Source organism: Manis pentadactyla, chromosome 3 (assembly GCF_030020395.1).
Source record: "Manis pentadactyla isolate mManPen7 chromosome 3, mManPen7.hap1, whole genome shotgun sequence".
Taxonomy (NCBI): domain Eukaryota; kingdom Metazoa; phylum Chordata; class Mammalia; order Pholidota; family Manidae; genus Manis; species Manis pentadactyla.
The window spans coordinates 66,972,367-66,985,370 of record NC_080021.1 but is presented as its reverse complement, the minus strand read 5'-3'; the positions used below and the strand labels follow the sequence as shown (position 1 = coordinate 66,985,370).

General features: G+C 46.7%; 1 protein-coding gene across 1 annotated transcript; it reads right to left on the bottom strand.

Annotated features, from left to right (window-relative positions):
• Positions 1 to 222: 222 nt before the first annotated feature.
• On the bottom strand, positions 223 to 11,310 carry PRDM14 (PR/SET domain 14). The gene is made up of 7 exons (XM_036886329.2): positions 10,608 to 11,310; positions 9,996 to 10,043; positions 9,754 to 9,911; positions 8,548 to 8,818; positions 4,403 to 4,605; positions 2,864 to 2,965; positions 223 to 450 (listed from the first exon to the last, which is right to left on the bottom strand). Exons 1-7 carry the CDS (start codon positions 11,308 to 11,310, stop codon positions 223 to 225), a joined length of 1,713 nt encoding a protein of 570 aa, XP_036742224.2.
• Positions 11,311 to 13,004: the final 1,694 nt, after the last annotated feature.

Below are 13,004 nucleotides of genomic sequence, written 5' to 3'. Positions count from 1 at the left end.
AATTTCATTCTTGGTAAAAACTCTGAAAAATTTGTTTATTTATTATTTCTGCAAAAGCTGCTGAAACAATAAATCTGGTGAATTCAGCTAACTGCCTATTCCATTTTTCTATTTCTCCTCTCAGGTTTAACTATCATTTGTTCCTATGACACACCCATAAACAAAAAAAATAAAGATGAAATCCAAGTCCTTAGTTTTCCTATTGTCCCTAAACTCTGAGGGCTAGTAGTCTTCATGAAATTTCATGTGGGAATAGACAGAGTCCTGATCGGGGAAGGTTTTTCCACAGATGCTGCAGGAGCAGCCCTCATCTTCCTTGTGTGAGCGCCGGACGTGGCTGTCATGGGCAGCGTGGGATGCGAAGGATTTACCACAGTACTTGCATTTGAAGGGCTTCTCCCCGGAGTGCTGCCTGATGTGTGTGCGGAGTATGCTGGAGGCAGTAAATTTCTGCAGAGAACAGAAAGCAGAAGGAAAAGGAAGCTCCATCAGCAGGACAACCTGTTAAGCAAAGGGGCTCATTTCACTGTTACTGGTCCTGAGGTCTCCAAGAGACGCTCCTTGGCTTTTGATGGTCTAGTGCATTCTGGGTCAACAGCAGCAGCCCTAATACGAAAGGACACGACTGACTCGTCATTCTAGCTCATTTTGAGTAGCACTGATTATTCAGCAGTGGCTCTTCAGTGGCCAAGATCACCTGGGGGTCTCGCTAAAAATGCAGATGATGGCATCTACCCCAGAGGAGTGTACCTAGTATGCCTGAGCCTGGACCCTGCACTTAAACAAGCAGCTCCACTCACAGAAGGGAGTAGCTGATGTTGACCAGTGTCTTCGTATGAATCAGTACCTTACTGGTTCCTTCTTCTAAAACTTTTTGATATAGTTGTAGATTCACATGCAGTCGTAAGAAATTACAGGGACTGTGTGCCCTTTACCCAGGGTTCCCCAATGGTAACATCTCACAAAACTGCAGTGTGTTATCACAACCAGGATATTGATGCTGATGTAGTTAAGACACAAAACCATTTCCACCACGAACCAGTCCCTGCTGTTGCCCTGATAGCCACACCTAACTCTCCGACTCCCACTTTTTTCTTAATCCATGGCAAACACTCATCTGTTCTCTACTTCCAGAATTCTATCATTTCAAGAATGTTATGTACACAGAATCACACAGGAGCCCGCCTTTGGAGATTGGCATTTCTTACTCTGTAATTCTGTGGAGATTTGTGGAGGTGATTGTGGTACAGCTGTTCCTTTTAACTGCTGAGTAGTATTCCATGCTGTGGACGCACCAGTCGGTTTAATTACCCACCTGCTGAAGGACACCGGGTGGCTTCCAGTGTGGGGCTACTGTGAATAAAGCTGCTTCATTTGTGTACAGGCTTTTGTGTGACACATAATCTTCATTTATCTGAAGTTAAGAGCCCAGGTGAGCAATTGCTGGGTTGTATGGTAATTACAAGTTTATTTTTAAAAGAAACTGCCTGTTTCCCAGAGTGGCTATACCATTTTAGATTCCCAAGTTCTATGATGCTCTCACAACCTTTCTTGGCCACTTCTATACCTCCCTTTATTTAGAACCTTTCCCTATCATTCATTTCAGTACCATGCTCTGACATGTCACTTTCTAGTAGTATAGTGGGGATATAATGACAATTTTTGGGTCCACTGATGGTGATTTAAAACACCAGGTTACACTGGTGACCTCAGATTTGTAGGCTGGGAGGGGAGTGCTTGATAGTGGGGTGTCTGGGCATAAGTAGGGTGGGGTCACTACAGGAAGGTGTACATGCTATACTCTCCTGGACACTTAGACCTGGCCAGTCTCCAGCAGCTCAAGTTAGGGCAGTCTGGTCTGTGACCTGGAGTGCCAGACAACCCATTCATGGCACAAGTGGATTTAGGTCCCCCTTTAAGGCCTCTGTCCTTCCAGGCCAGCTAGAAATAGGATGGGTTGGGGGCTCTGGAAATCCATGGCTACCTTCCTTTGGTTTGTGATGGCTCCACAGGGTCCACCAACGTCTTAGCCCTGTTTTTCTATTTGGATTATTTCCATTCTCCTGACATATAATTTCTTTGGTAGTATCCATTTCCCTAAACCTGGTAGACTCAATGTTTTACTCCTCTTTGGGAGGTTTAGAAGTCAATCCTAAGACAGCTTACATTCCTTTTATGGCTTTATTATAAAAGAATGTAATTAGCTCAATGATAGCCAGTCGATTCCAGTGCTACCCAATGAGACTTTCTGCAATGTTCTATATCTGCGCAATCCTGTTTGGTGGTCACTAGTCACACGGGATTAATGAGCACTTGAAATGTGGCTACTGCAGTACAGTTACTGAACTTTCAGTTTTATTAAATTATACAACCGCATCTTGCTAACAGGTAACTGCATATTTGACGGCACAGTGGTGTACAACCAAAAGGGGACACAAGGTTATTTTGGTATATTTCTAAAGCATGGTCAATTGTTTCTATCCCAGCAACCCCCAACCATGCACCTGTCTATCTTTATAACTCAGTATCCTGTATAATGCAGATCGGATGCCACTTCAGCAATGTTGCTCTAGAAAGTCAGATCAGCATTTAAGAGTCTGTGCTCTTAAATACTACACAATCCTGTCTGCAATCATTAGTTCCCTGTAAATTTAAAGTCAATTTCATTACACATGCCTTAAACACTAATTTGGCAAAAGGAGGTCATATGCGACCACCTTAAGCAAGCCTGAGCATATCTGGGGGTAGAAACAGGTACTGGGCTGATAGTGTACCAGGAGCTCTGGGTTTACGCTCCAGGTTCTTATCCATGAACACCCAAACTGGGCTCAAGGCACATCCCTCGGGGGGAGGTTCCATTTACCTTTGTACAATACACACACTGGTATGGTCTGTCTCCAGAGTGGACTCTCATGTGTTTGTTTAAACTGGAAGACTGAGAGAAACACTTCCCACATGTTGAACACTAAGGCAAAAAAGAAAAATACAGTTGAAATCATGTCTTCCCCTAATAAGTGCATTTCATCGTTATGTTTAACTGGGAGTGAGATGAGAGCTACTGCGTTGGTTATGTGTATGTCTGTAGGCAGAGGATCAAGTACACTCCGGCTGAGGGTCTAGTTAAGATGATAAAGATCCCCTAGGACTATGCTGAGAATCTGGCAGCACGGGTTCTGGTCCAGAGTCTGCTCAGTGCTTAGACTTTTACTTAAATTACCTGAAGTCTCTGGGTATCAGCTGCTTCAGATGTAAATGTAGGAACTGAATAGGATCGTGGTGTGTACTAGATGCCTGAATTAGTCCTGCTCTATTAACAAATAGCTGTGTGACCAGAGCAAATCAGTTAGTCTTAATCTTTGTTTCCCAATTTTCTTCATAGGCAACATACCTGCTCTGCCCTTCCTCACAGGGCTGTGAGTAGATTGCCAACCAAGTACCACACAATTAATTCAATAAATATTTATGGAACACCTACTATGTGCCCAATACTCTAGAGATAAGAACTAAAACTCTAGCTGGGGTGGCAAGGACTACGTAGACCAAAATGGCAATGTGATCTGAAACATGTTGTACCTATAAAAAGAGGGTCATATTTTGGGAGTCCAGGGATAGCACGTGTTACAGCCTATGTTCACCTACTCTGAACAGTTCATGGTCGTTTCTCTGTGCTCTTGACCCTGGTGACTGCTTTCAAATCTTCTCAGGAATTCAGAACCAGTCAAGGAAAGCACTGTGCTTCCAAGCCCTGCTCCCCAGGTGCGCTTATGTACAAAGATGGGAGAATGGGTATGTTTAGATGGTGAGACCTGGGGTAAAGTTGAAGCCTTTTCTTATTTTTCCATACTGCTTGAAGTTTTAATAAAGAGCATGTACAATCATTGTTGTCACAAATAGATGTTTGAATTAATATTGCAAACAGAACAGATCAAATATAAAAGAACAGCAATTAGAAAAAGAAACTGTTCTTGGAAATTAAAAACAACAATAACACAACAGAAATGCTGTATAACTGAATGGACACCCTGACTGCTAAAGACTTAATACACAATTTGGAAAGTAAGATTGGGGAGCTCTCAGAATGCTAAGCAGAAAAATTAAAATGTAAGCACAGGGAGGTTGATTCAACTTAACATCTGGGCAGAAAGAGTTCCAGGAGAGAACAAAGACCTTAAGACAGGTAAGAAGCAAGAGAGAAGAAGGAAATCCTCTCCACTTAGGTCTTGTGCCTTCAGATGGAAAGAGTACTGGCCTGCCCTTCTACAGAACTGTCACCTCCACCAAAGCCCCTGTCTCATTGGGTACTGGGTCCCAGCACTTTCCCCCTGGAGGCCCTCCAGGTGTGCTCAGGGGCTTGTGTGAAGGAAGTGTGATGGGCAGGATCATTCAAAGCCCTGACTCTTACTTTGTGTGGCCGGTGCTTCTCGTGCACATGGAGGACATGGATCCGGAGCCGGTCCCGCTTCTCAAAGGATCGTTTGCAGAGAGAGCAGGGAAATTTCCTATCACCCATGTCCACACAGGGGGTGTATTTGAGATGCTTATCTCTGTAATACTTGTAGGTGAATACTTTTCCGCATCTTTCACATTTGTAACCTTCTGCAGACTCTGTTAAACAGAAGGGTTAGTGTCAGGGCTTGTCAGCTGCTCCTTTCCTTCATTCCTACTTCCTCCAATATAATTTTTAAAAAATCCTTTATTACAGCATATTTAAGACATACACTAACGCCAAAATAATAGGGTAAAAAACCCTCATGTGCCCAACACCAAGCTTTGACAATGACCAACTCATAGGCAATTTTTGTTTTCAATTGCTTCACTTCGCTCCATTACGGATTATTTCAATACTAATCTGTCATTTGGTTCATTAATACCTCAAACCATAATCTTTCATCAATAATAACTCTTCAAAAGTGTAATCATAATGCCAGTGTTCACACCTGAACAAGTAACTTATTCCTTAATACACGTGTATATAACATACATAATTATTTTACATTTGTCGAATTTAGGATTCCAAGTCTACATGCTGCCCATGGTGGTTGTCTCTTCCCTTCTGATCCCTGAAATGGATTTGTGCAAGAAGCCTTGCCCATCCCTCTGTGAGGGCAGACAATCCTACAGCTCCTGACACCCTCCTGATGGCACGTGTCACCAGGTCAGTACGCTGAAATACACCTACTCTCCCTGTTGCCTTCACGTCAGCCTGGGCTGCAAGCTCAAAGCAGTTCACCCGGGATAATGATGGGCACCGTAGCTTACTTCCAGGCTTCACAAATTCACATCTGACCCCTTTACAGGTCTCAGGCACCCTCTTAGCTACTAGTTCACTTCTCAGAACTTTTGGGAAAGATTCCAGAGCTAGTATCTTCATGTATAGAGCAAAGATGACATTATGATGCCTTCCCTAATACACAGGTTACCAAGACAATTTAGTCTCAACACATACTGAGTTCTTACCAATAGGAGTGATACTATCACTCAGTGAAAGACAAGACTAAGAAAGGTCAATCTGTTTTTATCAATGGAAGAGGGAGGGGAAAAGGGGTTAGAGAGTGTGCAGCTGACTTAGCAAAGGAGGTTCCAGGTCCTGGGGTGTCTGTGTATTGGGGGGAGAGGACAGGGGCCACCTACAAAAGCATCCCCTCCAAGGACACTCTGGATTCTAGAGGACAAAGTGGCTCTGACTGTGAATGTGCCACTGAGCCCTCCTGGTCTGGCCCCAGGGAGGGAGAGAAGAGCCAGGAGCGAGTATATGCAAGAGTCTGTAGATGGAAATCTTTTTAGCATCAGGACAGCAGGGAAGCTATCCATCAGGGGCTGACCTTGTTAGCTGACCACTGTGTCGCAGGCACGTTTAACAGGTAGCTAAGGAAATAAACCATTCATTAAGTAAATACCCAGGAAGGCAGCTGCCAACCCAGGCCGACCCAGCGCCCTGCCAGGTCTATCACTTCCATTGAGGTGCTAATACTCCCCGAATGCCCCTGCTGGGATGGGTTTTGCTCAGAGCTAGAATTTTCATTGGTCAGAAATACCTGGCCTTCCTGCTTCCTGGGGTGGAAAGACAGGGTCTACAAGACAGGGTCAGCGATCTTTACAAATCAAAGCACTTAAGCACACCAAAATTCAGAATAAGACATCGGTAGTTAGTTCACATAAGAATAACCACCTGGGCAAAAAACGACAGGATGCCCACTTACTAAGCACTTTTTGCTCAGGTCTTTGGAAATTTATCTTAACCTCATTTTATCCTGGTCCTTTCCTTCTTCCTCCCTCCACACCCACACCTCCATCAACTACTATTTTTAGTCAAGGGATTTCTCAGTATTGATAATGATGTTTTCTGCCTCACCACCAATACACGGTTCAGAGAGTTTGGTAAAGATTCAGAGTTGTCTTCACATTCCACACCTCCATCCCCCAAAACACACACTCGGCAGGATTGCATACTCAAATAACCCGCCCACATAGGGTCCAGACCCTTCCCTCCCACTCAAGACCTCAAGGGGGAAGACCCCACCCAACCCTCACCAAAAGCCTTCCAAAACAGTTCTTTTGAGAGGACAGAAAAAAAATTTTGTTTCCTTTTCTTTTTTCTCCTAAACAAAAACATTCATAACAGAAAACAGATAGATTCATCTGTATTCTTCCTAACAATTTAAGTTGTTTACAAGTTTCCTTCCACATACTGTCCAAAATCCATGAACAGTGCCGTAGGCATTGGGTATAATTTGGTTTAGAGTCAGAGCACAGGTAACCCACTGCACGCTGGGGGGTTTTCCCCACTAACCATTACAAGCCCTCATCCCTTTTGTTCATCATATAATTGGGATCTCTGATATCTGCATGTTATTCTATGTTAATATATCATTTCTTTAACAATTATTCTACTACCGAGCATTAGGTTGTGATTTTTCACTCACATAAATGGTGCTATAGGAAAAATTCTATGGACAAAGCCTTTTCTTTTGGACTAGTTTCTGAAGATAAACTTCCAGAGGAGTATTACTGAAATATCAAAGGTTATCAATATATTAATAGCTCAATACATTGTATTCAGTAATTTTTCAAAAGGATAATTATACTGTTTGAGTTATGAAATATGTATTTTTCTCAAATCCATTGTTCATTGTTAGAGCAATCAGTACATTTTTGGAAGTGACCAAAATGGCTTGGGGCTCAGTATAAGATAACAGGGAGCTCTAGACTCTAGAGAACCCCCTCATCTTACATCTACCCCCAACCTTACCCTCACACCATTCGTTTGTTTTTGGTGAGCTATATAGCAGGGAAATAGCTCACCAAACAATTCTGAAAGGCCCTAATTATTTGACAGACACAGCTCTCTAATTACCTCCTAATCCTTGGTCAGCATGTCCTTGTCTTCCGCTTCACTCTCTCCGCAGCCCGGACTGCCTTCCCTCTCATTGCCTAACACATCCTATTGCACCTCATCCCTGAACAGCATTTCTCCACTTAGCTGTAGTGTCTTCCCCTTCTTTCAATCTGTGCATATTGGGATCCAGGAGCAGGGGACATGAAGGTGTTCAGGATTATTTTCTGTCCTGAAGAGACTCAGCCTAGCAGGAGGACTTGCACGCAATCACTTAGTATGTGATGGGTACAAATAACATTTTCTTTTACCTGTTACTCATTATATTTATTATAACATAATAAAGTGGTTCTCTACCTGATTACACATATTACAGTAATTAGAATTTGTCTTGTCCTACTGTTAGCTCAGTGGTCCTCAAAGCTTTTGTGTATATAAAAATTACTCAGAGAACTTTTCTAAAATGCTAATTCCAGAGGCTCACTCCCAGAGAGGGTTGGTGGTCCCCTAGCTTCCTGCGACTAAAATTTGGTCCAGGAACAAGCAAACGTCAGCATCTCTTGCAAGCTTCATTGAAATGCAGAATCTCAGGTCTCAAACCTGAATGAGACTCGCATCTTCCCAAGACCTGCAGGTATTCATGCCCACATTAAAATTTGAAAGTGAGAGTCTAGCTCAGTGCTTCTCTAAGTTGACTGAGATCCACAGTAAGACATTTTTTATATTTGAAACCTAGCGTGTATGCACACACACACCTATTTGTAACAGAACTTCATCAAACAATGCTTACTCTTACTTAAGTCAGATTCACATCAGTATTTTCTAGCCTACTTTATTCTTTTTTCCTTTAACGTTGGTCTCAACCACTTAATTTCCCACCATTAAGATTCTGCAACCACCATTTGAAAAACACTGCTCCAGAGGTTTGACTTCAGCTATATTATAGCCTGACTCAAGAGAAATTAGAAACTGGCTCACCTAAAGAAGTGGTTGCATCCATTTATTTCACTTTTATTGGGTAAAAGGGTAAAATAAAAGGTACCCCTGTGAACGGAAGTAGCTCTGGCAGCTTTGGGAAGACAGGGCATTTTCCTTCCCTGGGGCATGCCCCCCTGGTTAGAGACAGAAGCTGCAGGGCAGTGTTCACGTTCAGAAAAGAACCCTCTGCTTCCACTCAGAGGGCCTCACTGGGCAAGGCGAAGGCAGGCACTCACCTGCAGAGGGCCCGGATGCCTGCTGCCCCTGTTCTGTGACCTGAAGGCTTACAGGAATGTCCAAAAACTTTTCATAGCAGTCTCCATACCACACAAGGAGCTCTTGGTTCTGGTAGATCTCCTTGCAGCTCTTATAAAATATCTGCCCTTGACATTGCACTGCAACAAGGTTCTGCTCCTTGGGGAAGCGGGCACAGTTGACAAAGGACATCCAATTTCCTGCACCTCCTTTTCCATCTATGAAGTGGCTCAAATGACCATTTTCAAAGATCTAAATGAAATAAAAATGAAGTTTGGAATGTACTTTACTTGCCCACCCTATAAAACAACTTACTAAAAATTTATAAAATCCAAATCTCACACTTGGGTCCACTGAATGTATTTATTACTAATATTGTTTTAAGCCTAAATAGATTTACTAGCTAAAGGATATCTCTGTAGGTGATGCGACAAGTTTAAAGATTCTCAGTTTCATCACTTTTTTGACTTCCAAATACCTATAGTGAGGATATGTTAATTTTAAAAGTAGAGATGAGGGAAACGAGATGGTTACATTGAATTCTACCATTTACAGGCAACCAATTCATTTTGTATTTTATCCCAACCTTGTTTTTATTCATACTGATAAGTCGTCATTTAATTCTCTGCTGTTGGCCAACCTAGCAGTCTCCAGTGTTATTATAAACAACCATGTGATTAACATTTTCCACACGGCCTGAATTCCAGACTACTTTCCTAAACTATATTCTCACAAGTACAAATTCAGGGGAAAGGGGGGAATCTGATGCATCCTGACAAACTGCACTCCTACCAACATGCCCTGGACACAGGCCAGCCTATCAGTTTTTAAAAACCCTCAGTTTCTTTCATACACAAATGATAAAAAATTCTCCATTTGCTTTTATTCCCTTTGGCATATTCTCAATTATCCATCTATAATATTTAAAATTTCTGTTTTTGAATATAAATAGAACAGTGTATTATTTAAATGTATATTTCAGGGCTAAACTACAAGCTAAAATGTTGTAGAATTCATGCAGAAGGAGTGAACATCTGCCTTTCCTTGATTTTATGTTGTAAATCAGACAGCAGACAGCAGTGTCTCCTCTGTCCCAGGCAAGGATGCTCCCAGAAGGGCAGTGGCCAACATTTTTCCCCACCAGCCTCATTCCCCACTTTCTGCCAAAGCCCCAGAAAGACACTTACCTCCCACATCAGAGAATTGTCTCCATAAGTCTTGACTTCGCTGGCATTGACCACTTTACCTTGAAAGGGCCCAAACCTGACTCCTTTGGCAATGGGGCTACAGCAGAACACACCAAAATGTGGGACCTCCCCTAACATCGTCTGCCTCAGGCAGAGCCCTAAGGGAGAGACAACGCAGGAAGCCAGTGATGCAGCACTGTGTTAGTTCAGGGAAAGAAACCCAGGCACGGGGCCCCGCCTACCTTCTGGCAGTTGAAGGGAGTCTTTATCCAGAGGAAGAGAATCAGACCCTAGAAAAAGACAGGTAAAAATTTTACTTTTCATTAAAATGTGTCATGCCTTTATAAGGTTTTCCATCCCTACTCCCCAGAGGTAACCATTATCTTAAACTTGATGTTTACCTAACCTTTCTATTTTTCCCTCTCCTTTTATGTATATAAAATTTCTCACCTGAGACTCAGAACCACCCCTGCAAGGTTATGTAATTAACCCCCATTTTGCACATTTAAATAATTTGAGTCAGAGATAACCTGACCAGGTGAAGGGAGATGGCTGTGCTGGGACTCCAAGTATGAACTGCATGAGGACTTTGCGGGATACCTTGCACATCCTGGTAGAATCTGATTCCACCTGACAAGTCCACTGTGTGAACTATTTCTCTACTGACACTCACCTCTCACTAAAATCAACCTTCTGAATAAAGGAGTAGGGTCTCAGAAGTGGGCCTGGCCTCCAAGGCTCTATCCTCAGATAGAAGTACATGCACTCCAGGCGACATACAGCCTCACCTTAAATTACCCCTTCTCCATCCCTGCATTCCCTTGCAGCCCTACTCCCACCTGATGTCGACCTACCAGGGCTGTCTGTGGGGACAAGGAGGCCGGAAATTGCATGGTGCAGGCGGGCTGAGTGCTCCAGGCTGGGAATGACCCCGTACAGAACTAAGTGCAGGTCCTCCTGTGTGAAGTGGTAGCGATGAGATGACTTCCCCTCCTGGTTCAGGAGTTTGGGGTCATGCTCAGACGGCTTGCTGGGGGAGCAAGATAATAACTGGGAGGTCTTCAGCCACTCAGGTAACAGGGAAGCATCCACAGGAGGTGGTGGAATTATAATTTCTGGTCCACAACACTGGCCACTGTCGCTTCGGCCACCTATGTGGCCCAGGTCTTCACTGGTGGGGCCGGTATACTCGTGGCTGCTGTTGAGGAAGTGTGGCACCTCCCTGGGGAGGTGCGAAATTGGGTACCACGGTGGCAGCTTGCTGTACCAGGGCAGATCATAGAGTGACTCCCTCTGTACTGTCAGGCCAGGGCTCAGCAAGGGAGGCGCGGTCCGGAAGGTGAAGGGGGGCATAGGCTGGGATGCAGACGCGGTGGCCTCCAGCTGCCGGAAAGGTTGGAAACCCTCCTCCATAGCTGTTAGGGTGTTCCCGTAGTGGCCATAGGGCGGGAAAGGCGGGTAGTAAGTGGCCAGGTGTTGGGGGTTGTTCTGGATCCTCTCAGGCAGGTAGCACACCCTGTCCTGGGGTCCGGCCTCAACTGGCGGCCGCAGAGCCATACCGGGCCGGAGTGCGCCGCGGGTCTGCGGAAAAGCAACGCGGCTGAGTGAGGGGCGCTGCGACCCTGATCCTGCCTGCCTAGTCTCCACCACTAGCCAGCCCAGGTCGAACAGAACTGGACAAACTTCCCAATTTGATCCCCCAAGCGCTACCGTACAAATAAAACGGAACAGCCGTAGACACACACACCCCAAAACCCAAAACGAAAATCTGCCGGGATCCTGCCCGACTCCAAGTTCCTGGGAAGGGTCACCTTTGCCTTCCTTCTCCAAACACATTTTGACCAAGCAAGGCTGATTTCCAACACCCATTCTCTACATCCGGCCCCAAACCCGGCTCCTACAAAATCTTTCCTGCTCCCTCTCCCCCTCTCTTCCCGAGGCAAACAGAACTCTTTCTCAGGTTCGGTCGGAGCCGCGGGGCTTCCCACTTCCCGGGGGTGGGCGGGGAGCCGAGCGCCAAGACGATCCCGATGAGTTTCGGGACAGGCGGCAGCTCCAGGCGCTGCTGGGTCCTGGGCAGGGAGGGAATTGCCAAGGGGTCCTGGCGGATGTTGCAGGAGTCGCGCTCCGCGAGCCTGGAAGCAGGTCCGGGAGGCCGCCCCGCTGCGAGCCCCCAGCCTGACCCCGCGGTCTCAGGTGGTCCCGGGCTGCGGGGTGGAGGACGCCGCCTTCGGCTCCCCTCGGGGTTCGGCAGCCGGCGCTCGCTTTCCCACGTGGGCCGAGCCCGCCACACTCTCCAGGTCCCTGGGGACACCCAAGTCGCCCCCGTGGGGGCCTAAAAGGCCTGGGTCGCCTCTCAGGAGGAGGCGAGAAAGAGCCCCGGTGCAGGTGGGAGAAGCATCCGCCGCCGCCGCCGGCCCTCCACCCCTGCGCCGCCGCCCTCACTCCCGAAGGATGGCGTTGCACTGGACACAAGTTCACCAAGGCTGAGAAATGGAGCCCCTTCAGGGCCGGCGGGTCTTGAGGGCAAGATCAATGAGCCCAATAAGAAAACCAAGCAGGGTCTTGACTCAGAAATTACAAAACACGGGGTCACCGGGTAGGGTCAGTCACGACGAAGGCATCTGCCGGTCTCCTCCTGAGTCCCCAAAGGCGCTCAGCTCCTGGCCTCCCCTGACCCCGACGATCTGCAGTTTTGGGCTAAGAGCCACGCACGAGGTAAAGACCCGAAGAGACAAAACGACTACCCCAAACGAGCTGCGCCAGCGACTGCTAAGTGCGCTTCCAGGAAGCCAGCAGACGACGGCCCCGGGCCACCTAGGCGCCCCCGGCTTGGACCCACCTGCACAGCGACGCCGGCGAGCGGCCGCCTCCAGGAACCTGCGGGGCAGCGCGGGCGCGGGACCGGTAGGCTTCGGGAGGGCGGGGAAGGCAGAGACGGGTTTAAGAGGGCGTCGGCGGGAGGGGCCACGGGGCAAGGAGAGGAGGGCGAGGGTGGGGAAGGGACGCGGCCCACGCAGGTCCCCAGGCCAGTTTCCTCCCCGCCCACCGCAGCCATTGGCTGACGCTCGACTAGCCTTCCAGGCCCCAGGGGGTCGCACTTAACCACAGTCGTCCGAATCATCGCCGGGACCCTGCTGGAGCGCGCTTGCTGCCCACTTTCCCGGGCCGGCACTATTGCCTCTCCAGGCTTACCGGGTGGGGAAGCAAAAAGCCTGCGCAAGTGTTCCCGAGGGTCCGCACGTAAACCC

Bases quoted from the DNA above. Each gene is read 5' to 3' on its own strand.
- PRDM14 (XM_036886329.2), bottom strand. From the start codon at position 11,310: ATGGCTCTGCGGCCGCCAGTTGAGGCCGGACCCCAGGACAGGGTGTGC. The intron at 9,912-9,995 runs GTAGGCGGGGCC...TCTCTCCCTTAG, and splicing joins CTCCCTTCAACTGCCAGAAG to GGCTCTGCCTGAGGCAGACG. The intron at 8,819-9,753 runs GTAAGTGTCTTT...TATTTCATTTAG, and splicing joins ACAATTCTCTGATGTGGGAG to ATCTTTGAAAATGGTCATTT.